The 27,400-nt window shown below is 44.4% G+C and overlaps 1 protein-coding gene across 7 annotated transcripts in view; it reads left to right on the plus strand.

The window, feature by feature from the left end:
* The window catches only part of TTC7B (tetratricopeptide repeat domain 7B), a 304,943-nt gene that overhangs the window by 81,035 nt on the left and 196,508 nt on the right, over positions 1-27,400 (plus strand). For all 7 annotated transcript variants that reach the window (XM_058292461.2, XM_058292482.1, XM_058292458.1 and 4 more), the window contains one exon: positions 855-976. In XM_058292461.2, coding sequence (XP_058148444.1) covers positions 855-976 — 122 coding nt within the window. The remainder of the gene's footprint in view (positions 1-854; positions 977-27,400) is intronic.

The following is a 27,400-nucleotide window of genomic DNA, read 5'->3' on the forward strand; positions in this document are numbered from 1 at the left end:
CAAGACCTCTAGAACATCTGAGGTGTAGCTAACTGGGTCTTTTAAAGAGCTGTTGGCTTTCAGCAAATATGGATAGCATGTTTGGAGAACACTTGCATGGTTGTAAATGTATTTAATGAATGCTGTATTGGATTTGGGAGTTTAAAGAGAGTAGTCTTTGTAACAGATCTGTGTTTACACTTCACTACAACCCACTCAACTCACAAGTTTTTCTCCTGGTTAGTTGGCAGCCTTTCTTGCAGGCATAAAAATTTAAACCCTTAAAACCTTGTTGTCTGTTGAGCAAGTAGCTGCATTTTGGGAGAAAGGAGCTGAGGTTGTTTTTCTCAGCTCTCTCCTTGAGAAGAGATGACTACCACTCGGTCCATAAACTTCAGCTTTATAGCCTGGTGAGTTTGTCCCTTCTGGTTAATTCCAGGGCCAGCACTGATCAGGTAGTTCTCAGCTCTTGGTGGAGCTCATCAAGCTCATGACAGGCTGAAGCTGGGAGATGATGACTATTTCTGCCCTTTTCTGGGACCTGCTTCTGTGTCACTCAGCCTCTCTGTCAATGTCCTGCTCTACCTCTAATGCTTCTCCTGTCACCATCCACCCATCAGCACCCCTTATTCCTCAGCTCTTGGTGCCAGGAGGGCCCTGTGTACCCCAGGCCTCTTGGTTGCTCCCTGCCTATTAGAAGTCACTCTCTCGGCTTTGCTAGCACTTGAACTTCTATACCTGTGCCTGTGCCTGTGCACTGACTGTTGCCTTAGGAAGTTGATTTTTTAAGGTATGTAGTGCATTTAGAGATAGGGTTTGAAGGAAGTGGCCTTGGATATGCATCTGATTAGTTTTCCGATTTTCTCCCCTTCTAGGTAATACTTACTAATATTCAAAACAGAAGCCCTAAGCCTGGCCCTGCTCCCCACGATCAAGAACTAGGGTTTTTCCTAGAAACAGGACTTCAGAGAGCCCATGTCCTCTATTTCAAAAATGGGTAAGCCTTCTTCATTTTTTAATGCACTTCCTAAAGAAGGAAACTAGAAAGCCTTGTAATACTATCTCTAATTTAGTTATTATAATAAATAAGCAATTTTAAATATGAACTAGAATTGGAGTATTTTTTTTAAAGAATGAACATAGCCTCTTTTTGTCTCCTGTTGCTTCTCTACTGGGCTCTTGCTTTCCCATGAGATGTGGAGGTGGGAGACTGGGAGGGAGGAGGAGGCCTGAGTGAGTGCAAGTGACAGGTCTGAAGGACCAAGACCAGGTGGGGTGGATCTGATGGGAGCCAAGTCTAGTGGTGCCCTTCCTCCATGGAAGTGGTACCACACAGGCCTCTGATGGTTGAGGGGGACGTTAAGGAAGGACAAACTCTAACACAAAGGATCATCCCCCTTTCAATGGCCAATCAGCTACCATGGTTGGATTTGCCAAATCTTGGCCAGTTGTTGTGAAAGTGAGTGTGACTATAATGCCATACAAGAACATTTTTCTACTTGAATTGCCCTGGAAAAGGGTTAAGAAAGGTTGAAGAACCTGAGTGTGGGGACAGCTCTGTAATGCATTTGATGTTTGGTGTCCTTTTTGTGTTGTACTTCTGAGAAATGCGATGGTTCTGTTTCATATCTCTTCAGTTGTCCCTTGTCTTGACATTGTGCTGCAGGATAGATGTGCATGGAGACCAACAGTATGTATCTGGCTCCTCCATAGCTCCTCCTAGGTGCAGCATGGGAAGGGTCCCTAGAGGCCTGTTGCGCTCCTCTAGAAATAGTCAAATTGCACTTTGGAAGGCAAAGGGACATGAGTCCCAGCCTTTGGAAAATGAACAGAGGAGTTGCTTCCTCTTCATTTTCAAGAGTTTCAAAACTTGGGGTACAGCTCGTGGAAGTGGGGTTTCATCTTTCTGGTGGCCAACAGTCTCATGAATCCATTTGCCATTTGTTGAGAATAGGTTCTTATTTTCCTAACCTGATTAAACTGTTTGTGGGAGAAGACCTGCTTTGCTTCCTGAAAAGGCCATGCTAAACACCGCAAGGTTTGGAATGGCTTGGAGGCTCACTGGCATGAAGATGTTTGTCTGAGTTTGATGTCACCTGCCACTGCTTGAGATTGTCTGAACGATGACGCATGTCCCCTAAGCTAAGGTGTAAGTTCCATTTCCTTTGCTCTTATACACAGAGGGGCTTGGGAGGGAACGTGGAATATTCTTCTAGAGATCTACTTCTTCTGCCGTCTTACAGTGAGTGTTAGTCAGCACAGAGGAGCCCCAGTCCTTGCTCTCCTTCTCTCTGACTTGTGAGCATATGTGGCTGATGTGGAAGTCCAGAGAGGAAGTGATTCCTTTGGGGCTCCCAGGGATGGCAAACCAGTACCTCCTATTGAAAATGTCTTCTCTGCGATTATTTAGGGTTGGTTGGGTAACTTATTTTCATTTTTTTGAAGCCCGTTTGTTGGGAGAGGAAGATGTGGGGCTATTGGGCTCTGACCTTCTCCCCTGAAATGTTGGCTACCTACTGGAATCCCATTCAAAAATAATAATAATGAAAGAGTTGCACTGGATGATGTATTACATGCTGAGGATTGCTTACTAAACTCGTTGCCGTAGCCTAAGGGACTGCCTAACTTTGAAGTCTCTCCTCTTTTTTTGTCCTCTTGCTCTTCTCTGCATTCTAAAAACCAGTCCAGGTATTGGCCCAGGTGTCTTGGTGGTTTCTGCTTGCTGCGGTGGTCTAAGGGCTGAGATTCTGTGACAGTAGCAAGAGGTGACTTTTGGGTAGGTGGTGGGGAGTGCTGGTCTGAGGCCACATATTGTGGATTAAAGGAGAAAACCAGTGTGCCAAATGACAGGGGTCCTTTGTCTGTGGGTACCTGCAGCCAGTATCACTGGAGCAGGCAGGGACAGAAGGGACATGGCTGCTGTCCCTAAGCACCAGTGCTTCCCTGCAGCTTCAGCTTCTGAGGTATTTACTCCTCTGTTTTCACTTTTTTGTTTTTCCACACTTATGTATCTCTAGAAGGATTTAATGGGCAGAGTTTCATCAATTTTCAGCAGTAGAAAATGGATTATAGAAAAGTTTGGCAATAAGAGATAGAAATTGATAAAACACATCTTTTCCTTTAGAAACATACTTAAACATATATTCAGCTTTATGGTTGTCCAAATCCCCAAGGACTTACTGAATTATAATAATTACTATTAATTGCTTTACTAATCTTTTCTAGGAGTGACTGCCAAACGGGTGAACCTGGCATCCTCTCAGAAGGAACCTGACCCCAGGACCAGTTCCTGGGCCCTCCTAATCCCTGAGATCAGAGTGACACGATTATGTTTCCCAAAAAGCGCAAGAGAGTCTAAACTCTGCGTGGTGACGTGTCGCCTGGATTCCAGGTTTCTCGCTTTGGTCCTCCGTCCACCACGCCAGTGCAGGGGAAATGCTGTCACTGTTTGCGGAGGGGCTTGTGGGACCCTCAGGTGGCAGCTTTGTCCACCCCCTGCCTTCCTGAGAGGAAGCACTTGGCGCCCTGGGGATGGCTCCCTGTCTCCACCAGTTTGGTGTTTCCTCCTGGAGCCTTTTCCCATGTCGCATCTACATCGTGTTGCCAAACATCTGTCATTCTCCCTCCTCCCCTCTCCTTACCCTCCTAGCCCTCCTTTTCCTCTCTCCCCCTCTCCTTCCTCTCACTGTCTTCCTCTTCTTTTCACTCTCCTCCCCTCCTCCCTCTTTTCTTCCCTTGCCTCTACCTCCCCCTTTTCCCTCAACCCCCTCCTCTCCCTCTTCTCCCAACCCTCTTCCTGTAAACCTCCTCCTTTCTCTCCCCTTTTCCTCCCTCTTTCTCTGCCTCTTTTCCCTCCCTTTTTTTTTTTTTCTCATAGGAGGGAGGTAATAACGGTTGCAACCCAGGTCTCTAACATCCCCATGCCACTGCCCCTGCCCCAAGATTCCCCGGCATGATCCGGCATGGCATGCACCCATATCATTTCACATCTACTTCTCCCCTCCCTCTGGGTGGCAGCGGCAAGCCTGTTAAGGATGAAAAAACACCTTGCTAAGGCTGCACAGTGGGTGAAAGCATAGAGCGTTAACCTCTGAGAGCCAGGATCACTGCCTCTGGGGGTTCTGGGAATTGCCTCACCCATGGCGGGCGCTTTGAATGAGCAATAAGGGCATTTGAGCCAGAGGACCTGGATTTGGAACCAGCCCTTCTCCATTCTGAGTCTCATTGTCTTGATCTGGTCTGTAAAATAGGGCTAATACCACCTATCTCTTAGCTGGGGAGAAGAATAAATAAGAAAATGCCTGTGGAAGCACTTCATGAAGTGTCAGGCACATGGACAGCAAGTGGTAAATTGTCATTTCCAATGATGAGGACCCCTGGTTGATTTACCAGTGGAAAGTGGGACCAGAGTCAGGTCAGACTCCAGTTGCAGTGGAAATTCATGGAGAATTAGGCATCCCTTACTGGATTGCTGAGTCTCACACCAGGGCTTGTGAGGAAGGGCATCAATTTACGAAGACTACTTGTTGATGCAGCTGCTGGTTTAGGTGAGCTTTGTTCCAGACAGGTAGCAGTTGGCGCAGATGACACCTAGTAGCTGCTGCACTGCCGGTTGTCTGGGAAGGAGGTGGGGCTGACTGCCTCTCAGCTGTGGGGGTACAGCCGAGGGCAGGGGGCAGCCTTGTCCTGGAGTTGCTGCACAATCACCGTACCAGAAAGGGTAGCAAAGCCACTTAAGGAACTCTGCTTCTTGTCACCCGTGTCAAGTGTACTGGGTGAGCAGAACCGAGTGCTGGAGTGTTCTCCTTTGCGCTGAAGTGCGTCTCTTTCCGGGAGAGTGGGGGTGAACTGAAGCGAGGGGCGGATGACTGGCCTCCCCTGAGAGGTGAGCCTGTTGTCTGGTTTGGTGTCCTGGAGTGCATCTCTGAGTTCTGCTTGGGGGTCCTGACCCGGAGAGAGTAGAAGGTGAGGCAGGAATGGTTCAGGCTCCGGGCTCCCCTGAGGTACTTGCAGTCAAGCTAGGGAATGAAGCGGAGTGGAAGTTCTGATATAATAGTCAAAGAGACCATAACCACCACTGTGCATTGCCTTAAAAAGTTTTTAAAGGTCCTCAGTAATCTTGTTCTCTGTAACCGTTCCGTGCTCCGTGGATCCTGGAATTGGAAGGCGGAAGAGGCCGTGAGGCCCATCGGCGTCTCGTGGGCTGCAGGGCAGAGGTACCCCTGGGTTTCTGGCCTCAGAAACTCTAGGCTTCTTGGCAGCTGACAGGCTCCCCCAGGCCAGTTGAGCTGATCCTGGGAAGGCTGCTGTGTGGAGTGAGGGGCTGTGCTCCATGCACTGGTCTCCCAGGCACTGAAGAACTTTGGTCTTTGCCTTTGTGTTCTGGCATTCAGGCCATCTTCCCTCCTACAGTGATGAGAAGTGGTCACTTTTTAAACTGCACACCGCTTTTTAATTATGAGTCAAGTGCAGTGAACATGGGAGCATTCAGACACATTTCCAAGAAGCACTTAGTAAGTATCTACTTTCTGTGCATGGTATTTTTCAAGAGATTCAGAGATTAAAAGAAATGGAGGAGAGAAACAGATGTGGCTCAACCATATAGGAGGTCCAGGGTTCGCAGCCCATGGCCTCCTGGTAAAGGCAAGCTGGCCCATGTGGCAGGCTGGCCCATGTGGAGCACTGGCCCACGCAGGAATGCCACCCTGCGCAAGAGTGCTGCCCTGTGTGGGAGTGCTGCCCAGTGTGGGAAAGCTGCCCCGCCCAGGAGTGCCGGCTGACACGGAGAGCTGGCACAGCAAGATGATGCAACAAGAGACACAGAAGAGAGAAAATAAGAAGACATAGCAGAGCCGGGAGTTGAGGTGCTGCAAGAGAGTAATCGCCTCTCTCCCACTCCGGAAGGTCCCAGGATCCACCTATTGAAAATACAGGCAGACACAGAAGAACACGTAGCAAATGGACACAGAGAGCAGACAGTGTGGGGAATGGGGAGCGGGAGAAGGGGAGAGATAAATAAATCTTAAAAAAAAGAAAGAAATAGAGGAGTGAATGTGGCTCGAGCGGTTGAGTGCCCACCTCCCACATGGGAGGTCCTAGGGTCAGTTCCCAGTGCCCCCTGGAAAACAAACATACAAACAAACAACAAGCAGAACAAACAAAACACCACCTCAGGGAAGTTGATGTGGCTCAGTGGTTGAGCACTGGCTTCTCACATACGAGGTTCCGGGTTCAATCCCTGACCCCTGGTACCTCAAAAAAAAAAAAAAAAAGAGGGGGCCCTGACCCTTTGGGAGATAGTAGGAGAAAAGAAGAAAGGTAAGATAGGAACATAAGTAATGTTAATATAGGCCATAATGTGATAGTATAAAAGTAGGAAGAAATAACAAAAACACACCTATCCACTCTAAACCAGTTGAAACCACGGGTCCATTTATTCATTCATTCAGTAAGGTCATTGATTCATTCATCTAATGAGGACTGATAGCATACTTCTTAGGTGCCGGGAACTGGGTTGGGCACTGGGGTTATAGTGATAAAGAGGAGGGCCAAAGCCCTTGCCGTCGTAGAGCTTATGGTCTCGTGGGGAATTGAGAATTGAAACAAGCAGTTTGGGGTTAGTGTAATAAATGCTGTGACAGTGTAAGTCGGGGTGTCCCCAGGAGCGAAAAGGAAGGCTGCCATGCTGGGATGGCCACCTGAGTTGGAAAGGAGAGTGAAGCTTTGGAGAAGTGACTTTCTCAATAAGCCTCTCGGCACAGGGTTGGCATGCAGGAGGTTTGTTTGGTGAGTCATCCAACAAGTGTTTATGAGTTCTGCTCTGTGCCAAGTACTGTGCTCAGCCTTGGTACATATTGGTGAGTATAAGAGACATACTCCAGGCTGTCACGGAGGAGACAGTCTAGTGAGGCAAACAGATAAACAAATAAACCAATGCACATAATTGTAAGTTAATAGTAAGTGCTAGGAAATGAATGGGCGCAGGAAAAGCAAGTAATTGGAGCACCTTTTAGATAGAGTAGTCAGGCCAACGCTCTTGAGAAGGTGACAATGAAAATAAGACGTAATGGACGAGAAGGAGCTAATCATGCCAAAAGCAGTGGTAAAAAATTTCCAAGTAGAGAGCCCAACAGAGATAGAAGTGACCCAGAAAAGAGCGTGATATGTTCAGGAATCTGAAAGGAGTCCATTGTGCCCTGAGCATGGAGGAAAGGGGGAAAGTCATGACACTCTTGGTCCCACTTACCCTGGAGAGTAAAGACAGAAGCTAGATTGGGAAGGGTAAGGAGCAAATGGTTTAGGAGGAAGTGGAGGCATTGTATGTAGGCTACTTTTCAATCTTCCTTTTCCATTTTCTTTTCCAAGATAGAGTTCATGCCAGAAGGATGGAGGGTAGTAAGATGGTAGGGGATTTAAATACTTAAATGTCAGACAAAGGAGTAGAAAATTCATTCTCTAGGTGTGGAGAAGCTAGTGAATCATGAGAGTAAGATTTTGGGACAGGCTAAGAACAAGTGTATTAGCTTCTGGTCCCAACTAAAATGCAATTCTCACTACCTGGAGCTAGGTCAGACTTCACAGGTTAAGAGTACAATCCCTGTTCTCACCTGAGATACCAGCTGCAAATTCAGGGGTTCCCACCATCCCTCAGGGATGCTAATTCACTGGAGTGAGTTACAGAACTCCCTGAAAGCTCTGTGGTTATGATTATAGCTTTATTATAGTGAAAGGATACAAGTAAGAAGCTGCCAAAAGAAGATATGCTTAGGGTGACTTCTGGAAGGTTCCACATAAAGCTTCCATGTCATCTCCACATGGTGGTCAGAACATACCACCCTCTTGGCACAGTGAGGTATATTACCAATCACGTAAGCTCATTCGGACTTGGTGTCAGACTTCATTGGGGTTTTATTATGTAGGCATGACGGATTGAATTAGTGCCCACTCTGAATTCAATCTCCAGCCCCCTTCCCATCCCTGGAGGTTGGGCTGATATGATGTGTCTCAAAGCCCCATCATGGCTTATCCTTCTGGTATGGTCAGCTCCCTATCCTAAGACTGACAGTGAGGCTGGCCCCACCCCAGGTCATCTTGTTAGCTTAAACGCTTAGGTGTATCTGTACGTCCACCTTAAATTACAAAAGACACTCCTATCATGGGGAATTCCAAAGAATATGAGGATCTCTCCCAGGAACCAGGGATAAAGACAAGCCAAATTCTTTATTATGCAACAACAGGGCAGCTCATTGGGTCTCGTGCCAGCAGAGTCGTGTTTACCATTTCAGTGGACCAGGTTCATTTTACCTGGCTTTGTGCCCATAGGTTGCATTCTGACCTCAACAAGTACCACCCAGTTATGCTGATGACTGGGAGGAAGGGGACGGGGGGGGGGGGGGGGGGGGGGGGGGGGGGGAGGTGATGGTGGGATTGATGGAGAGTATGTGTAAGAGGGTCTACTGCGTTTTTTGCAGCAGCCTCAGAAGGGAGGCTTATGGAGTGGTGTGAGGCATAGGGCACCTTCCTGCTGCCTGGCCAGCCAGGCTCACCTTAGCAATGCCATCTGTCACTCAGACACTCACATGTCTAGAAGACTTCAACCAGCTTAGAGTGCTTGGGTGTCTAGCACTGGGCTAAACACTTACATGTCATTTCACCACTAAAGATCATTCATTTTCATAACAATTCAACTGACTGATGATGGGGGATAGAGCCTGAAAATGCTGGACTTCGAAAGGCTCTTAGTGAGCATTTGTTTCAAAGACTGCTCTTTATATATGAGGAATTTGGGATCCAGAGAAATCATGTTCAGTATGCATTCAACAAATATTTATTGAGAACCTTACTAGGTTTCTTACTAGTGATAAATTCTATGTGCTGGGGATAGAGCCGTGAACAAGTGAGACCCAATCACTGCTTTTCTAGAGTTATGTTTTGTTTGGGGGAAACAGACTAAAAACAAGGCTAGATATGATTTGTTCAAGGTCACACAATAGCTTGGTGGTAGAGCCAGGGCTGGCACTCCTCCTGACACCCAGTCCCGTTTGTTCATTCCTGGGTACCGTGTTGCCCATTGGCTACCCAGCAGCAGATTCTGAGGTGCTACACCACACTTCCACAACAGGGAGTTTTTCCGGTAGCCAGTCTAGATAGTAAAATTACTTTTGACCCCTCCAAATGTAATTTTTATCTGTGCTTTTATTTATTTAAGAAATAGGAAGCATCAGCCCAAATCTCTCTGTTTTGTTTAAATGTGGGCTGTTCGCTCATCCCTTAATGCCGTCGAAACTTAAGTTTGGAAACAAAGGAATGTTTGCGAATTTTAATTACAAAACTCCAAGCCCACCTTCTTCAGTGGTGAATTATGGGAAACGAATTAAGGGGAACAGGTAATTGCTTTCCTTATACAAATGCTAACACTTAATGCATATTAGAATCCTGTGCTGTCTGAAAGCTTTATCATCGTTCAGCAAGATCAGAGCATCCATGTTGGCTCTGCCCTTGGCTTTGGAAGAATGGAGCAGGCATTTTAGGCTTCCAAAGGTGGGGTGGGTGGGTTAGTAATCCAAATGGCAGTTTAATTGCATCTCACAGAAGCCCCTCCCTGTCTGGTTTTGCCGAGCTGTATGCTGCCTCTTGGAAGGCAGGATGTAATTCCTTTATAGCTATAAATAGTTCCACTCAGAAACTGGAATTCCCTTGAAGATGACCTAGTGTAAGAGTTCGTTCCAGTTCTTCATGGTGGATTTGCCTATGGTAGTGATTTTCAGCTGGGGGCAGGAGAAGAGTCTTCATTTGTTTATTCTTTCACATATTTATTCATCCGTCTGATATTTGGATGCTAGGAACTAGGGTCTCAACAGCAAATGACTCAGTCCCTGCCCTGTGGAATTTCCAGTCCAGCAGGAAACAAAGATATAAAACAAATAATTACAAGTGGACTAAGCCTTAGGAAAGGGGAAGGAAACAAGGTCCCCCCCCCCATTAGCCTTTCACCTTGCAGCTCTGCGTAAAAAGAGATGATTATATAATGTGGTGTCTAAAAATCAGACTTAACTTGATTTTCCCTTTAGCATTTCCCAGTATCTCTTGATATAGTTGGAGACTAATCCCCTGGGAATTGCCAATATTATATTGCCCTTACTCAAATGGCAGCATTTACTGACAAAATCTTGGATTATGCGCTGGGTAGGAGTAGCATGGGTAAACAGACAGAGCAGGAACATACAGTGTGGTTTGTGGATCCTGCTGACCTCTTTGATTTCAGATGGTATGTTATGACACTCACTTGTTCTACCAGCATTTATTCAGCTCCTACCCTGTGTCAGGCATTCTTCAGGTGTTGGGGGTAAAATAGTGAGCAGCCGGACGTGCTCCCTGCTTTCAGAGAGAAGTCAGATCTTTATCCTCCTGTGTGTAACTACACCTTGAGATAGTGCTCTTGAGCAAGGCAGCCATTCCTATGAGAGTCCATCCTAAAAAGAAATTGGCCCAGAGGAAGTGACTGAGCAGAATCATGATGATGAATAGATGAATAGGAGCTAAATGACAAAGACTAGGCAAGATGGGGTGGGATGGAAAGGGGGATCATCACTGTTTAGACCAGAAAGATCTTCAGAAGTATCTTGTCCAACCAAAACATCCTTTCTCTCTGCTGTATTTTTCTCCTTGGCATTTAACTGGCATCAGAAACACTGTGAGCAGCTCCTGTGGGGGTTTTCTGAGGTTCCGTTGAACATTCCTTTCATAGGCCACACTTGACCCTCCTTATTTAGAAGGCTATAGACCAGGGCCACAGACTGCCCGCAGGTTTCCCTTCCACAGGAGTCATCCTTCCCGCAGGCCATGATGCCATGTAGGAGCTATTCTCCTGCCCCCACACCACCGCTCATCCTCTCCAAGTGACAGCTCAGGTGCTTGGAAAGACTCACATTGAGGAGGTACGGAATCTGTCCTGGCTTAAAATTCTCATGCCTACCCCCACCCCAAGTTTCAGGGTCTCCCCAGGGCTATGCTCAGTTGTAAGAGTCATCACAGTCAAGGAAACCCAAAGCTATGAGGTATTTATAATTGCTCCCAGTCCAGATGCAAGTTATCAATTGGAGTTCATTTTTATCATAAGCAAGGTTGCCTAGAAACATAATTGACATTTTATTAGTTTTCCAGGGAACAGAACTAGAAATTTAACCTAAGGTCAAATTCCCAAGCAGAAGAGGAAATGGATTTGTTAACCCTTTGTCCACATTGTATTTTTAAACTTTATTTCTTTACCTTCTGTCTCCCATCACTAGAATGTAAGCTTCACAAGGGCAGGGGTTTTTAACTGTTTTGTTTGGGGAAGAAGCTGTACCTTTATTTTATTTTTTTGTCTTTGTTCTTTTGTTTTTTTTAAAAAGATTTATTTATTTATTTCTCTCCCCTCCCCCACCCACCCACCCCATTTGTCTGTTCTGTGTGTCTATTTGCAGTGTCTTGTTTCTTTGTCGTCTTGTTTCTTTGTCCACTTCTGTTGTCAGTGGCACGGGAATCTGTGTCTCTTTTTGTTGAGTCATCTCTCCATGTGGGTGGCGCCATTCCTGGGCAGGCTGCACTTTCTTTCGCCTTCCTGGGTGGCTTTTTCCTTCCTGGGTGGCTTTCCTTACGGGGCGCACTCCTTGCGTGTGGGGCTCCCCTACGCGGGGGACACCCCTGCGTGGCATGGCACTCCTTGCACGCATCAGCACTGCGCATGGGCCAGCTCCACACGGGTCAAGGAGGCCCGGGGTTTGAACTGCGAACCTCCCATGTGGTAGATGGATGCCCTAACCACTGGGCCAAGTCCGTTTCCCTGTCTTTGTTTTTTTAATGTTACATTAAAAAAATATGAGGTCCCCATACACCCCCCACTCCCCTCACCCCACTCCTCCCTCCGTAACAACAACCTCCTCCATCATCATGAGACATTCATTGCACTTGGTGAACACATCTCTGAGCACCGCTGCACCTCATGGTCAATGGTCCACACCATAGCCCACACTCTTCCACAGTCCACCCAGTGGACCATGGGAGGACATTCAATGTCCAGTAACTGTCTCTGTAGCACCACCCAGGACAACTCCAACCCCCAAAAATGCCCCCACATCACATCTCTTCCTCCCACTCCCTACCCCTAGCAGCCACCATGGCCACTTTCTCCACGCCAATGCCACATTTCTTCAATTACTACTAATCACAGTAGTTCATGAATAGAATATCAGTTAGTCCACTCTAATCCATACTCTCTTCCTCCATCCTGTGGACCTTAGAATGGTTGAACAACGTCTGGTATATAGTTGCACATGAACTAATAAGCGAATGAATTTCTCATTTTCAGTTGAAGTGGCTGTGGCTCCTAGAGGCCTATCTGGCAGTTGTATATTTTCTTTAAAATTAGTTACTGCAACACTGCATATTGAGAGCGTAAATATGCCCAGCATTGTGCCAGGACAGATATGGGTTGGCTTCTTGGAACTTCCTGCTCTTGTTAACTGCTTTTGGTGGTAAAAAGGGAGATGTGCTATGATCATCCAGTTCTTCCTGGATATAATCTTGTTCTGTTAAGCATATGGAGGAGGCCAAGTATCAAATAATATCCTCGACCTCAGCAGGAAATAGTACATTTTCTGGGAAGATCATAGGACCTCTGCTTTTTTATTCTATCTGTGAGGTTGGAAAGCATTTATAGCAATGTTGGCTCTATTATGAGAAATTCCTCAAGTAGGCCTGGACAAAGTCTTTTCTTTCTGTGAAGTTCCTAGCTTGGTAGAATTTTGGTCCTTATGTGCCTCCTTACTTAAGCCTAATATGTACACATCTGGATTGGATTCTAGAGTTCCCACAGCAGGGAAGAGAATTATTGTCTACCATGGATTAGTTGTTGAGAACATTTGCTACCGGAGTGTATTTTTTTTAAGACTCCAAATATATAGCTCTTGGGTTGAAACCTCATGGGGTGAAGCTGGCTGCAGAAGCATCCAAGAGTGTTTTTAGTTTAGCCTCTGTAGGCAGCCCCTGGACGGCAGACCATTGAAATGACACATGTGTTGCGAAAGGAATCCTCATCCTGTCTGGTCCAGAAGGAAACCAAGTTTTACCCTCTCTGAGCCTATCAGACTGTGGGGAGCTTTCTTGGTAAGTTAGTGTGTCTCAAAGTGGGTCTAGATGCATCTGCCTAGAAGCAGGGTGGATGGGAAAGACAGTGGAGGAAAGCATAGAGCATCGCTATTTTGGCACTGGTCCAGAGTAAAGCTCACTGGCTGGCTGTAGCAGTTTGATATTATTGGTGAATTCCAAAAAGAAATATTGGATTATGTTTGTAAACTGGTCTTTTCCTCTGGGCATATGAAATTCTATTGGATTTAGAGGCTTACTTGATTAAGTAATCAGGAGAACATTGAGTACCTGCCCCTTCATGGGTGGGAACTCGCAGATAAAAGACACGACAAAGGACAGAGTTGGAGGTTTTTGATGTTGGAGTTTTGATATCGGAGTTTGATGCTGAAGCCTTAAGCTGGAGCCCCAGGAACTAAACACAGAGAGGAAAGAAAAGCAAGCCCCGGGAAGGGAGGAACCCAGGAAGCCTGAATCCTCACAGATGTTGGCAGCCATTTTGCTTCAAAAAGTGAAAATAGACTTTGATGAGGGAAGTAACTTATGCTTTATGGCCTGGTATCTGTAAGCTCCTACCCCAAATAAATACCCTTTATAAAAACCAACCAATTTCTGGTATTTTGCATCAGCACCCCTTTGGCTGACTAGTACACTGGCCGTTTCCTTTTCCTGGTAAGTGTCAAATGCGTTAATATTTTATACTGCGGCAGGGGTAGAGGTGAGGAACGGAGAGGGGGTTGAGAGGTACCAGCTCTTTTCAAGGGATACTTCTTATTTTTTAAAAAAATCATTTTTCTCTTCACTTTTTTAAAAAAGATTTATTTATTTTATTTATTCTCCACCCCCCCCCCCCCCAGTTGTCTGTTCTCTATTTTCTGTGTCTATTTGCTGTGTGTTCTTCTTTGCCCACTTCTGTTGTCAGCAGCACAGGAATCTGTGTTTCTTTTTGTTGTGTCATCTTGTTGTGTCAGCTCTCCATGTGTGCAGTGCCATTCCTGGGCAGGCTGAACTTTCTTTCATGCTGGGCGGCTCTCCTTTCGGGGCGCACTCCTTGCGCGTGGGGCTCCCCTATGTGGGGGACACCTCTGAGTGGCAGGGCACTCCTTGCACGCATCAGCACTGCGCGTGGGACAGCTCCACACGGGTCAAGGAGGCCCGGGGTTTGAACCACGAACCTCCCATGTGGTAGGCAGACGCCCTATCCACTGGGCCAAGTCCGCTTCCCCTCTTCACTTTTTAAATACTATTATTGCTACTAAGCATGATCTGTATTTATGTTATGATCTACACTTTGTACCGCACAATTTTAAAGGTTTTGCCAAAATGTATAATGGCCTGTGTCTGTCATTGCAAGTCATGCAGAACAATTCCTGTGTCCCCAAAATGCCCCATATTACACCTGTTCTTCTCTCTCCTCTTTGAACCTGTGGTGACCACTGCCTTTATATCAATGTTACAAGTTCTTCCACTGCTAGAATAATAATAAGCCTACTTTAGTCCATAGTTGCAATTGCCCCCTTATGTTTGTTCATTCCTCAATCTTAAGGATTTTGGGGTGATGATGCCTACTCTGCTTCTAATTGAGAGGGGCTTAGATTCCAGGGGCCAGATGGGTAGAACTGTCTTGCTTGCAGTTGTAGATACTCTCTGAATTTTGGGATTGTCATTGTCCATTATCATAGTTTTTTCAGTTGTCTTGGGTGAGTCCGATGAACTGGAGGGTAGGTGTTGGTTGCAACTCTGCTGAGATTCAGGGCTCAACCGGCATATGAACAGCCAGAAGATTTAAGCCTCTGGGACACATATTTAATGGGTACAGTACTAATTATAGATTCACATGAAAGGGGCATAAGAACCATGTGCAGGGAAATTATAAATGAGTCCAACTCGGATACACTCGGGAGATGGGATATCATATATTCCAAGATAAGGCCCACTGACAAGATGCCAAATTGCTGGGGTTGACTTCCCAGCCTTTAGTGTCCAGATGTCTCAAGAGCCCTCAGGACCCCCCCTGCTTGAGGCACAGTTTACTGAGGCAATCAGTGAGATCCTCCTAACACTCTTCACTTTTTTTTTGCAGTGGTATTTTTAGCAAACTGTTAGAAAGAGTTGCAGAGAGAGATTGAGCTAAAGCCCAGAAAATGGCTGGGACATCTTTGGAAAATTTATGACTTTCTTAGGAAATACTAGAACCTTCTATTAAAAATGAGTAGGGCCCATAGAAAGTGCCTGCCTTTATATTTGGCAATTTCTGCCATAGATCTGCACACCAATAAGAAAATCTATACGATTGTACACTTTCAGAGTAAACTCCTGCATTAAATTATAGGATTTTTTTGGGGGGAGGGGTTACTCTTTATTTATGATAAATATTCCACATCCACTGTCTTGAGACAGTGCCATCAGCTTTGGTCAATTGGAGAATGGAGTCATCTGACTCTCCCATCCTACGAATGGGCCCACAGATGGCAGAGGTTTTAAACTGGCCATTGAACCTGCCTGTGACCTTGTCCACCTTGGCCACGTTCATTTGGATGGATGCCTGGTCCTTGGTGCCGATAATGCAGTTGCTGGCGGAGCACTTCCACAGCACACAGAGGTCCATGAACTCGCCGGCGTTGTTCTGCATGTCAGGGCCATGCCTGGTGCCACCACAACGAGTACGAGAGAGAACGAAATTATACGATTTAAAATTTTAAAAAAATTTTGGCATACTTTCAAACTTACATGACAATTATAAAAATAATACAAACCTCATACAGAGAATTCTAACCTACCCCTTCTTCCCCAGATCCACAGATCCACCATTTCTTTTTTTTTCCTCTCTTAATTTTTTTTTAAATGTTACATTAAAAAAACATAAGAGGTCCCCACCTACCCCCCAACCCCCTCACCCCACTCCTCCCACATCAACAACCTCTTTCATCATCGTGGGACATTCATTGCACTTGGTGAATACATTTTGGAGCACTGCCGCACCACATAGATAATGGTTTACATTGTAGTCTACATTCTCCCCCAGTTCACCTAGTGGGCCATGGCAGGACATACAATGTCCAGCATCTGTCCCTGCAGTACCACCCCAGACAACTCCAAGTCCTGAAAATACCCCCACATCATATCTCGTCTTCCCTCTCCCTACCCTCAGCAGCTACCATGGCCACTTTCTCCACATCAGTGCTACAATTTCTTCCATTACTAATCACAATAGTTCCATAGTAGAATATCAGTAAGTCCACTCTAATCCATTCTCTATTCCTCCATCCTGTGGATGCTGGGATGGTGATGTCCCCTCCACCTCTATATCGAGACGGGGCTTAGATTCCACATGGATGATGGATGCAATTCTCCTGCTTGTAGCTGTAGGCACTCTTGGCTTCCTGGTGTGGTGGTTGATCTTCTTCACCTCCCTTCCAAAACGTTTTTAACTCCCCCAGGCAGAAACTCTAACCATTAAGCAGTAACTTCCAATTTCCTCTTTCCCTCAGACCTTGGTAACCTCTAATCTATTTTTTTTTTAATTTTTAAAAAATTTATTTTTTATTATCAGATCCACCAATTTTAATTTTGCTACCTTTGGCTCCCTCCCTCCCTCCCTTCTTCCCTCCCTCTGTCCCTCCCTCCCTCTCTTTCCATCCATCTAAACACTTGACACTTGAATGTAGGTGTAGGTTGTACGCATGATCCTCCTTGAACACTTAATACTGTTATATACATTTTCTAAGAACTGGGATATTCACTTATGTAACCACTTTAAGGGCAACTATCAAGCTCAAGAAATTTAATATTGATATAAAACTTACAATCTATATTCCAATTTTTTCCTATATCTTAAAAGAATGCCCCTTTGAACTTTTCCTCTTCTTTTGCTAGATTCCATACAAGATCATGTATTGCATTTAATTATCATTGCTTTAGTTACTATTTCTATTTTTTTTTAACTGTGGCAACATATATACAATGTAAACTTTCCCATCTCAACCATTTCCAAGCATACCATTCAGTGGGATTCATCACAAACACAATATAGTACCTTCATCGACTTCATTACCAAAACTTTCCCATCTCCCAAACAGAAACCCTATTCCCAGTATGCATTAATTCCCCACTCTCCCTGCCCCCTGCCCCTGCATATTCTCTAATATTTTTCTTTACAGTTACCATCAGGCTTAATTTTAACTTCCTAAATCTATATCAATCTTACGTGCTTTGATACCAATTTTACTCAATAGTATATACCCCTCCATCCCCCCACCTTTAAGTAGGTCTGTGACAGATACGTGATTCTACATTATGAGTCTAAAACCACTGATTTAGTATTACATTTTATGCATTTGCCTTTTAGATCCATAGAAAGTAAAAAGTGGAGTTACAAACAGAATATACAATAGCACTGGCATTTATATTTATTTACTGATGTCATTACCCTCACTGGAGATCTTTATTTCTTCACACAGCTTCCACTTATAGTCTATTATTCTTGCCTTTCAACATGTAAAGCTCTCTTCAGCATCTCTTGTAGGGTTGGTCTAGTGGTGGTGAAGTTCCTCAGCTTTTGTGGATCTGGGAATGTCTTAATCGCTCCCTCTTTTTTTAGGTACTAAGGCCAGGGATTGAACCCAGGGCCTTGCATGTGGAATGCCAGCGTTCAACCACTTGAGCTACAACGGCTCCAGCTCTCTCATTTATGAAAGACAGTTTTGTTGGATGTATAATTCTTAGTTGACAGGTTTTTACTTTTAGCACATTAAATATTAATATCTCTCTCCATTGCCTTCTTGCCTCCGTGGTTTCCAGTGAGAAATCGACACAATCTTATTAAGGCTCCCCTTAAGCAACTTTCAGAATTCACTCTTTAGCTTTGCCATTTGCCGTGACATTGGTCCATTTGGGTTTATCCTGTTTGGGGTTTGCTGAATGTCCTGGATGTATACATTGATGACTGTGTTAAATTTGGGAAGTTTTCGGTTATTATCTTTGAATATTCTCTCTGCTTCTTTCTGTCTTTCACCTCTGGGACTCTCCTGATGAGTATATTGGGAAGCTTGATGGTGTCCCACGGGTTCCTTAGGCTCTGTTCACGCTTCTTCATTCTTTCATCTTTCTGCTCCTCAGACTAAATGATTTCAATAGTCTTATCTTCAAGTTCCCTGATTCTTTCTTCTTCCAGCTCCAATCTTCTATTGAATCCCTCTAGGGAATTTTAAATTTCTGTTACTGTGGTCCTCAGCTCTGTTTGGTTACTTTTCATAATTTCCATTTCTATTGATATTTTCTTTGTGGTCATCTGTCATTTTCCTGATTTCCTTTAGTTCTTTGTCTATGTTTTCTTTTAGCACTTTGAGCATATTTAGGGCTTTTTTCTCTTTTTAAAGTCTTTGTCTGGTATACCCAGATCTGGTCCTCCTCATTGATAGGTTCTTTTTTTTTTTTTAAAGATTTATTTTTTATATATTTCTCTCCCCGCCCCCCCACGTTGTTTGCTCTCTCTGTCCATTAGCTGTGTGTGTTCTTCTGTGTCTGCTTGGATTCTTGTCAGCAGCACTGGGAATCTATGTCTCTTTTAGTTCCATCATCTTGCTGCATCAGCTCTCTGTGTGTGTGGAGTCACTCCTGGGCAGGCTGTGCTTTTTTCACTAGGGGACAGCTTTCCTTGCAGGATGCAGTCCTTCTGTGTGGGGCTCCCCTACGCAGGGGACACCCCTGCGTGGCACAGCACTCTTTGCACACATTAGCACTGTGCATGGGCCAGCTTAAAACATGGGTCAGGAGGCCCTGAATTTGAACCCTGGACCTCCTATGTGGTAAGCAGACACTCTACCAGTTGACTCAAATCCATTTCCTGATTGTTAGGTTCTAATGCCTTAATCTTCTCCTTTGTCTGGGCCCTCACTTCCTGTTTCTTTGTATGTTTTATAATCTTTTATTGAAACCTGGACATTTTAATATATTAATGTGTTATCACTGGAATTTAGACTGAGGTGTCTGTTCTGTAAGCTTGTATCCAGCTAGTGTTATGATAGCTTTTCTTGAAAGCCAAGAGCTAACCAGCGATAAAAAAAAATACCTTTTCCAGATCTTGCAGGTTAAACTGTGAGAATACTCTCCTTCATGGCTTCTCCATACAATGAATTTGGAGAATAGTTCCAGGCCAAAGTGTAGGGGCCTTCCTGATCCTTTCTGAGAATTGGTCTTGTCTTGGGCATGCACACATGGCCCTGGGAATTCCCCCGTTTCCACAGTTCCTCATGTCCCTTCTTCCCTAGGAAACAGTTTCCTCACCATCCCAGGCACAGCACTGTGGGTCCTACAGCCAGCAATCCCTTACTCCAAGCAGCACGGCTTGACTGCTGTCCCACAGTCCTAGGAGAGCTCCCTGAGCCACCTTCTTCATACAGGGCAAGTTCTGGGGTGAAGAACTCCCAGACAGATTGGGCCAGACATCCATGCTCGCAGTATATGTGCGAGGGTTACTCAGCTTCTTCTGGAACTGGGACCAGGGATCTGTACTCCAGGCCAGCTTCATGCTGAGCAGATGAGGGGCAGGGGAGGGGCCGGTCAGGGCTCCATGAAAGCCTACCACTTTAAGTAGCCTTTTTCTTGGTTTGGTGTTCACCCATTATTGCAGTTCTTTAACTGTTTCCTGGAGCTTTTAGAAAAATGTTTCTGCCAGTTCTTGCGGGTTGTTCAAAGCTTTTCTGGGGGGTGGGGCCCTGAAACATCTCACCTTACCATCCTGATCAGGGCAGATGCCAAATTACAGGATTTTAAAAATTAACAATTTATTTTTTCAACTGACATTTGGTTTTTGCACCTTCCTCTCTATTTTGCGTTTCAAGTTTTACTTTTTATTCACCAGTGTGTTTGGTAGTCCTTCTCTAGGTTTGGCACGACACAGTGTAGCACTTTCTTCTGTTAGCTCTTCTTCCTTCTGCCTCCCCTTGGCACCGTTGCTGTCCTCTTTGTGCTGGCAGGTGCTTGGTTGATGGGTGTGGTAGCTGGTTCTTCTTTGCATCTCCCTGGCATATTAGCATCAGAAGCAGCAACTCTTGTATGTTGGAAAATGAGCAGTTAAAATACCAGGGAGAATCTGATACTGTGTTTTTTCCTGAAGACTACCCAGAAAAACTCATTAGCCAGACTTAGTAAACCTCTCAATTACAGATTAAAAAAAAAAAAAAAAGCAATATAGTGCCTTCAAGTACATTTGAACTAGTAAATAAAATCTTGCCTACTCAATTCCATAAATGATTATTGAGAGCTTGCTGGGTACCAGTCACTAGGGTAATCTCTTAAGGTATAAGATGAATAAAAAATGTTTTCTGAGCTCCTGAGGGAGACAAAGATGTCGAGGAATAATGATAACACTTGTGAAAAGCACTATAATGAAAGAATGTGCTAGGGAAGAAGGAGCAGGGATGGGGTAGAGAGGGAATAGCTACCTGCCTGGGCGAGTTCATCAGATCCCTTAGAAGAATTGACATTTAAACTTGGTCTTTGAGTGAGAGTAAGGTTTACCACCTGCCCAAGATCCTAGAGGAGTTGCGGTGTGTTTGTCACTGTTGAATTCTAGGTCTTCCAGACTTGTGAGAGATGACGTTGTCTGGTTGTCAGGCAAAGGCTCCCCAGCCAACTGCCTGAGTCTGAATCCCAGCTCTTCTGTTTTCTAGCAATGTGATCTTGGCAAGTTACTTAACCTCTCTGTGTCTCAGTTTCCTCATCTGTACACTGGAGGGTAAGAATAGCACCTGACTCAGAGTTGTTAGGTGAATTAAATGAGTTAGCAATTGTCATGTGCTTGAACAATGCCTGGCTCGTGGTAAGCACTTTAAAAGGGTTTGATAAGTAAATTAAAAAAAAACCTTACAGAGTGGAGGGTTTGCCAACTACTGTGGAGGACAAGGCAAGAATCAATGGATCAGAAATCTGGGAAGATGGTAGCAACACAGCACAGTTTTTGGATTTACTCATATTCCGTGTCAACAAAAACAACAAAAAGACAGTAACTAGATAGCAAAACCAAAAACCATGAATATTATTTACAACAAAACTAGATCATATGTTTCGAACCCAAAATAAAAGCCGATGAGGACAAACTGCTGAGAGCCATACAGTTGGCCTGTTTTTGGCATTCGTGGGGGAGAAAGCAGAAGGCAGCAATATGGGGCATCTGAAGGACCTAAGAGTAGACCTTAAAATAGCTGGCAAGTCTTACTGGAAAGCTTGGCTGGCCAATTTGAGATTAGCGCTGAAAAGGAGAGGGTTGCTACCCTTGAAAGAATTGATAAACTGGATTTCAGTTTATCGATCTTGGCCCCCCGCATGCTTGAGACAGACCCATGAAGGTCCCCCAGTGAGGAGAGACTGCTGACAGTGGAATGAAAATGGACTTGAAAGTGACAGACAAAAGAACAAGAAGGTAGAGATAAAAGTGGGAAGGGGAAGATTGCCAGGAATTATAAAAAAATAGGTTGACAAATATTTTTAGCAACTTCATTGAGGTGTAATTTATGCATCATAAAATTCACCTGTTGTATCTATGGAGTTCAGTTATTTTAAATAAATTTATACAGCTGTACAACCATTGCCACAATTCAGCTTTAGACCATTTCCATCACCCTACCAAGTTCCCCTGTGCATGTTTGCAGCCAGTGCCCACCCTCACCCCAGCCCTAGGTGATTGCTGATCTGCTGTCTTTATAAATTTGCCTTTTCTCGAAATTTCACGTAAACAGAATCATAAAATATGCACTCCTTTGTGTTTTGCTTCTTCACTTAGCATAGTGATTTAGTGGTTCACCCATGTTCACCCATGTGTCAGTGGTCATTTCTTTTTATTGTGGAATAGCTTTTCCATTGTACAGGCAGTATTACATTTTGTTTATCCACGTACCAGTTGATTACCATTTGGCTTGTTTCACCTTTTTGGTTACTAATCAGGGTGCTATGAGCATCACGTCTAAGTCTTTCTGTGGATGTGTTTTTTCATTTCCTTTGGGTAAATTCATTGGAGTAGAATTATCAGGTCATATGGTAAGTGTAAATTTAAGAAACTGCTGAACTGTTTTCCAAAGTGCCGTTTTATATTCCCCACCAGCAGTACATGAGGCTTCCAGTTTCTTCCATTCTCTTCAACACTTGATAGTGCCAGCTTTTTAAATTAAAGGTATGCTGAAGGGTTATAGTAGCATCACATTGTGGCTTGAATTTTTATTTTCCAGTGATTAATGGTGCTTGTCAGCTTTTCATGTGCATATTAGCTGCTGTTGTATATTCTTTGGTGAAAGGTCTATTAAGATCTTTTGCACTGTTTTCAATTGGGTCGTTTGTCTTCTTATTATAGAGTTGTAAGAGTTCCTTGTGTATAGGAGTTCCTTATGTTCCTATATGTAGTCTGGATGCAAGTCCTTTAGCAGATTTATGTTTTACAAATGTTTTCTACTACTCTGTGGCTTGTAATGGTGTCATTTGAAGAGGAAAGTTTTTAATTTTTTGAAATCCAGTTTATCAATTCTTTCTTTTATGGGTCATCCTTTTGCTGTCATGTCTGAGAAATGTTTTCTTTTCTTTTTTTTTTTTTTTTTAAAGATTTATTTATTTATTTAATTCCCCCCCTCCCCTGGTTGTCTGTTCTTGGTGTCTATTTGCTGCGTCTTGTTTCTTTGTCCGCTTCTGTTGTCGTCAGCGGCATGGGAAGTGTGGGCGGCGCGGGAAGTGTGGGCGGCGCCATTCCTGGGCAGGCTGCTCTTTCTTTTCATGCTGGGCGGCTTTCCTCACGGGCGCACTCCTTGCGCATGGGGCTCCCCCACGCGGGGGACACCCTTGCGTGGCACGGCATTCCTTGCGCGCATCAGCACTGCGCATGGCCAGCTCCACACGGGTCAAGGAGGCCCGGGGTTTGAACCGCGGACCTCCCATATGGTAGACAGACGCCCTAACCACTGGGCCAAAGTCCATTCGAGAAATGTTTTCTTAACCTACGATCACAAAGATTTTCTCCTATATTTTATTCTAGAAGTTTTATGTTTTAGCTCTTACGTTTAGCTCTCTCTTCTATTTTGGGTTAATTTTTATGTATGGTGTGAGGTAAGGGTCTAAGTTAAATTTTTTTTGTATATGTATATCCAGTTGTTCAAATACCATTTGTTGAAAAAATCTATTCTTTTCCCATTTAAATACTTTGACACTTTAGTAAAAAATTAGTTGAACATAAATTAGAGTTATTTCTGGAGTCACTATTTTGTTTCATTGATATATAGGTCTACCCTTAGCCCTGTACCACCCTGTCCTAATTTTATTACTTTATATTAATTTTAAATCAGATAGTGTTCTGTTTTCAAAATTATTTTGGCTATTATCAGTCCTTGATAATTTCAAATAGATTTTAGCATCAGTTTGTCAATTTCTCCAAAAAGAGCCTGCTGAGATTTTGATAAGGATTGTAATGAATCTGTAGATTAATTTGGGGGACAATTGCCATCCTAAAAAATAGTGAATCTTTCAATCTATGAGCATGGTATGTCTCTCTATATTTATTTAGATCTTCATCAATTTCTCTTAGAAACATTTTGGAGTGTTCAGTGTACAAGTTTTGCATTTTTGTTAGGTTTACTCCTAAATATTTTTTCATTTTACCATATTGTGAATGGGATTTTTTTTACTTGCTGAGCTGCTGGCAAGCCTCTCCCTTCCCTTTCTGGACCTTAGTTTCCTTCTTTGCCAGTTGAGAATAATGAATTCCTGCCTGCCTGCTGCCTGCCTTAGTAGATTGGTGGGAGAACCACCTGGGATAATGGATTGGGGAATGCTATGGAAACCGGTAGTGGCAAGTCAGAAGAAGAAGATGTTGGTAGCCAGCATTTACTGAGCAATCACTGTCATCTGATGCCATCCTCACAACAGCCCTGTGAGCAGGTGTGTGACTGAGTTTTGTTCTATCCTGGCATGTAGGGACCCAGTCTCTGTCTTGAAAAAGCTGAAAGTCTGAGGGAGACTTTCCTTATGAGAGTGGAATCATTTTTAATTATCTTGTTGGTAGTTTATTAGTAAGGGCCAGCTGTACTGAATGGTTTAGATGGGCTTGAAAATAGCTTATTGATCTGAGAAATGGTACTTATTCTTCTCATGGATTGCATTCTACCCCTCCCCCCCCTTTTCCCCCCCTATAGCTTGTTCAAAATAAACTTGAGCTTACTGGTTTGAGATTGATTGTAAATTCTGACTGGGAAGAGCCAAATAAATGAGGTGTTGTAAATGCAATAATTTAATTTAGAAGCTGGTCCTAACAGCCTGTGGATGGACCCACGTGTGTATTTTGATGACCTTATCAACATTTGTCTCTTTATCTGACATCATCTTACTTCAGAACTCTTCCATCTGCGAAGCTCAGACCACTCAACAGAGATTCTCTGCCATCCTTTTGTTACCCATGTTCACGAAGGAGGGTGCCGTGAAGCCCACACACCCCTCTTTATAGCCAAGTGTGTCAAGGGACAGCAGCTAGATCTGGCCCACATTGCTCTGAACCTTCCCTTGCTGCTCTCCTATCTCTGATGTTTCTATTTTTGTTTCACGGAGTTAGTCACATTTTCCAGTTTGCTTGCATGACAATGATCATCTTCAGCTTTTCTGGGTGTTGGAATCGAATTGGGTCTGGATTCAAATCCCTGCTTTTCTGTTTGTAGGCCATATGTTTGTGGGCATGTCACATAATCTCTTGGACTCTCTGTTTCCTAAGGTATAAAACAGCAGATGGTGCTAAATAAATACTTAATAGCTGAGAAGAAATTCTTGACATGATATATAATAGAAACCAGCTCTGATTTTGCACTGTTCTCTGTTTATTAAATGAAAGATTCACAAATATACCAGCGACTGCTTTTGGCTTTTGCCCAATAAATGTTTATATGTGGGATGAAGAGCCAGATGGTGGGAGATGGGTGGTAGCGGATGGTTGCAGAATGGGAGAATTTACATGTTTTTGAGCCCTGGGCTCAAAGAGTGTCACAGGTGTCATTTCATTCAGGCTTTGGAAAAAAAAGTGGTGGTAGTCCCATTTCGTAGATGAGGAGGCACCTCTCTCACCTTCTCAGTGTGTGGCTAGTAGTATCTGGCATTTTTTCCCCTTCTGCCATGTTTCCAGATGTCTCACATTCCATTCTTCCTTCTGCCTTCCTTTCCTCATGAGCACGCTCAACCTTTGCCCTCTTCCTCTTCTCTTTCCCCAACTATTTAGCCTTTCCCAGGCTCAAGCGAGTTATCTGGCATGACTCATGTGAATGTGTGAGAATCCCGTACGCACTGCGCTGCCTCACAGGCAGCAGTGCTGCTTTATTTGATTCCCCAAGAAAAATTCTGGAGCCTTTTATTTACTCATTAATGACAAAGAGCCTCCTCTCCCTGTTGAGTTTATTTGGCCTGGTTTTGAATTGGATCCCTGTAGGCAGGGCCTGGGGCCTGAGCTCAGAGTCCCACAGCTCTCTGTTACCCAAGGGCTTCTCTTTACCCACCTCTGCCACCTGCTTGGCTCCTAGGGCCCCCGAACTCTTTAAGGTCTTTTTTCCCCCCTCAGCTTATTCCCTTGTATTCTTTCTCACTTTTCCTAGCTTTCAAAATATTTTCCCCAGAGGTTGTTTTAGTAGTGCACCTTTACTGTGTTTTGCTAACCTAAATGAAAGTGAATGCTAACTTAAACTTTCGACTCAAGTTCCTGTGGTGCATCGGAAGGACTAGCTTCCCTTCCATGACCTCTCTTCCTTTTTCCCTCTCCACAGCCCAATTGACTGGATGAACAGAATGGTCAAAAGTCTTTTTTTTTTCTCTGTGACCTTGCTGCTGAGAAATGATTAAGATTTGAAGTCATACTGTTATTAGCAGGGCATGTCTACCTTCTAGACTGTCTTTCTTCTACATTATTATTGACGTTTAAAATGGATATTGCACTGGCCTGGCGCTCATCAGTGTTCCATATAGTTCGTCATGCTGCTTCTTTGGAAGCAGGCCATTTGAAGCCCCGGCCTCTCGCAAGCCTCAGGCTAAACGTGCACGTTTTCCAGCTCAGGCACATCTGGAGCAAATTCCTCCATGGAAGTAAATTATGTCAGTGCTGAGCTTTTCTCTCTTCAACTTTGTATTACAGTCTCATAAAACTCTTGTGACTCACCAGTCCAAGGTCATATTTTTTAATTTGGCTGGTCCTGCTTGATTAATATAGAACAGTCTTCAAATGTTAGCTGTGCTACGGCTGAAATGGAACCATAAAGAGTCAATAGCCAAACCCGGGAGACTCCCGGCCTTCCTCCCTGTCACCTTTGACCACACCCCTCCTCCTGTAGCCTTCAGGGGAGACTCTGCCCTTGTCCCAGGGGCATTAGCACTCTTAGGAAACACTCCTTTCCTGGGAGAGTGGCCCAGAGCCCCAGGGAAATGGACTTACCTGCCATGAATTGTCTTTTGTTCTTATGGACCAAACCTGTGAATTAGGCAGAGGAGTTCCTGGGACATAGTAGACTTTGAGTAAATAGCAAAGTGAATGAATGACTCAAACTAGGGAATGCCTTTTTTTTTCCTTCAGAATTTAATGACTCCAAAGAAGTAAGATAGATTTTCACGTGCTATACATTGATTAGAAGGTAAGTTCCAGAAATCTAAAAGTGTTCTTGAGCAAGGGCAGAGGTTTGAGGATAGCAGTAGGAGTTAATGGCAAAGACTTTAAAAGCACTTACTGTGTACATGAACTTGCTTAAATTCTTACAGCAAATCTATGGTGTGAGTACAACTGCTATCCCCATCTTAAATGGGCAGGAAGCTGAGGCATAGTGCTTGTCCAGAGTCAGCTAGTAAGTGATATAGCTTGGATCTGAACCCAAATTTATGTTCTTAACCACAACTTTATTCTTTTTTTTTTTTTTTAAGATTTCTTTCTTTCTCTCCCCCCCACCCCGTTGTCTGTTTGCTGCGTCTTCTTTGTCCGCTTCTGTTGTCATCAGTGGCACAGGAATCTTTGTTTCTTTTCCCTGCGTCATCTTGTTGTGTCAGCGGCGCCATTCTTGGGCAGACTGCACTTTCTTTCGCGCTGGGCGGCTCTCCTTACGGGGCGCACTCCTTGCGCATGGGGCTCCCCTACGTGGGGACAGCCCTGCGTGGCAGGGCACTCCTTGCGCGCATCAGCACTGTGCATGGGCCAGCTGCACATGGGTCAGGGAGGCCCGGGGTTTGAACCACGGACCTCCAATGTGGTAGACGGACGCCCTAACCATTGGGCCAAGTCTGCCACCCACAACTCTATTCTATC

Source organism: Dasypus novemcinctus, chromosome 3 (assembly GCF_030445035.2).
Source record: "Dasypus novemcinctus isolate mDasNov1 chromosome 3, mDasNov1.1.hap2, whole genome shotgun sequence".
Classification (NCBI taxonomy): Eukaryota; Metazoa; Chordata; class Mammalia; order Cingulata; family Dasypodidae; genus Dasypus; species Dasypus novemcinctus.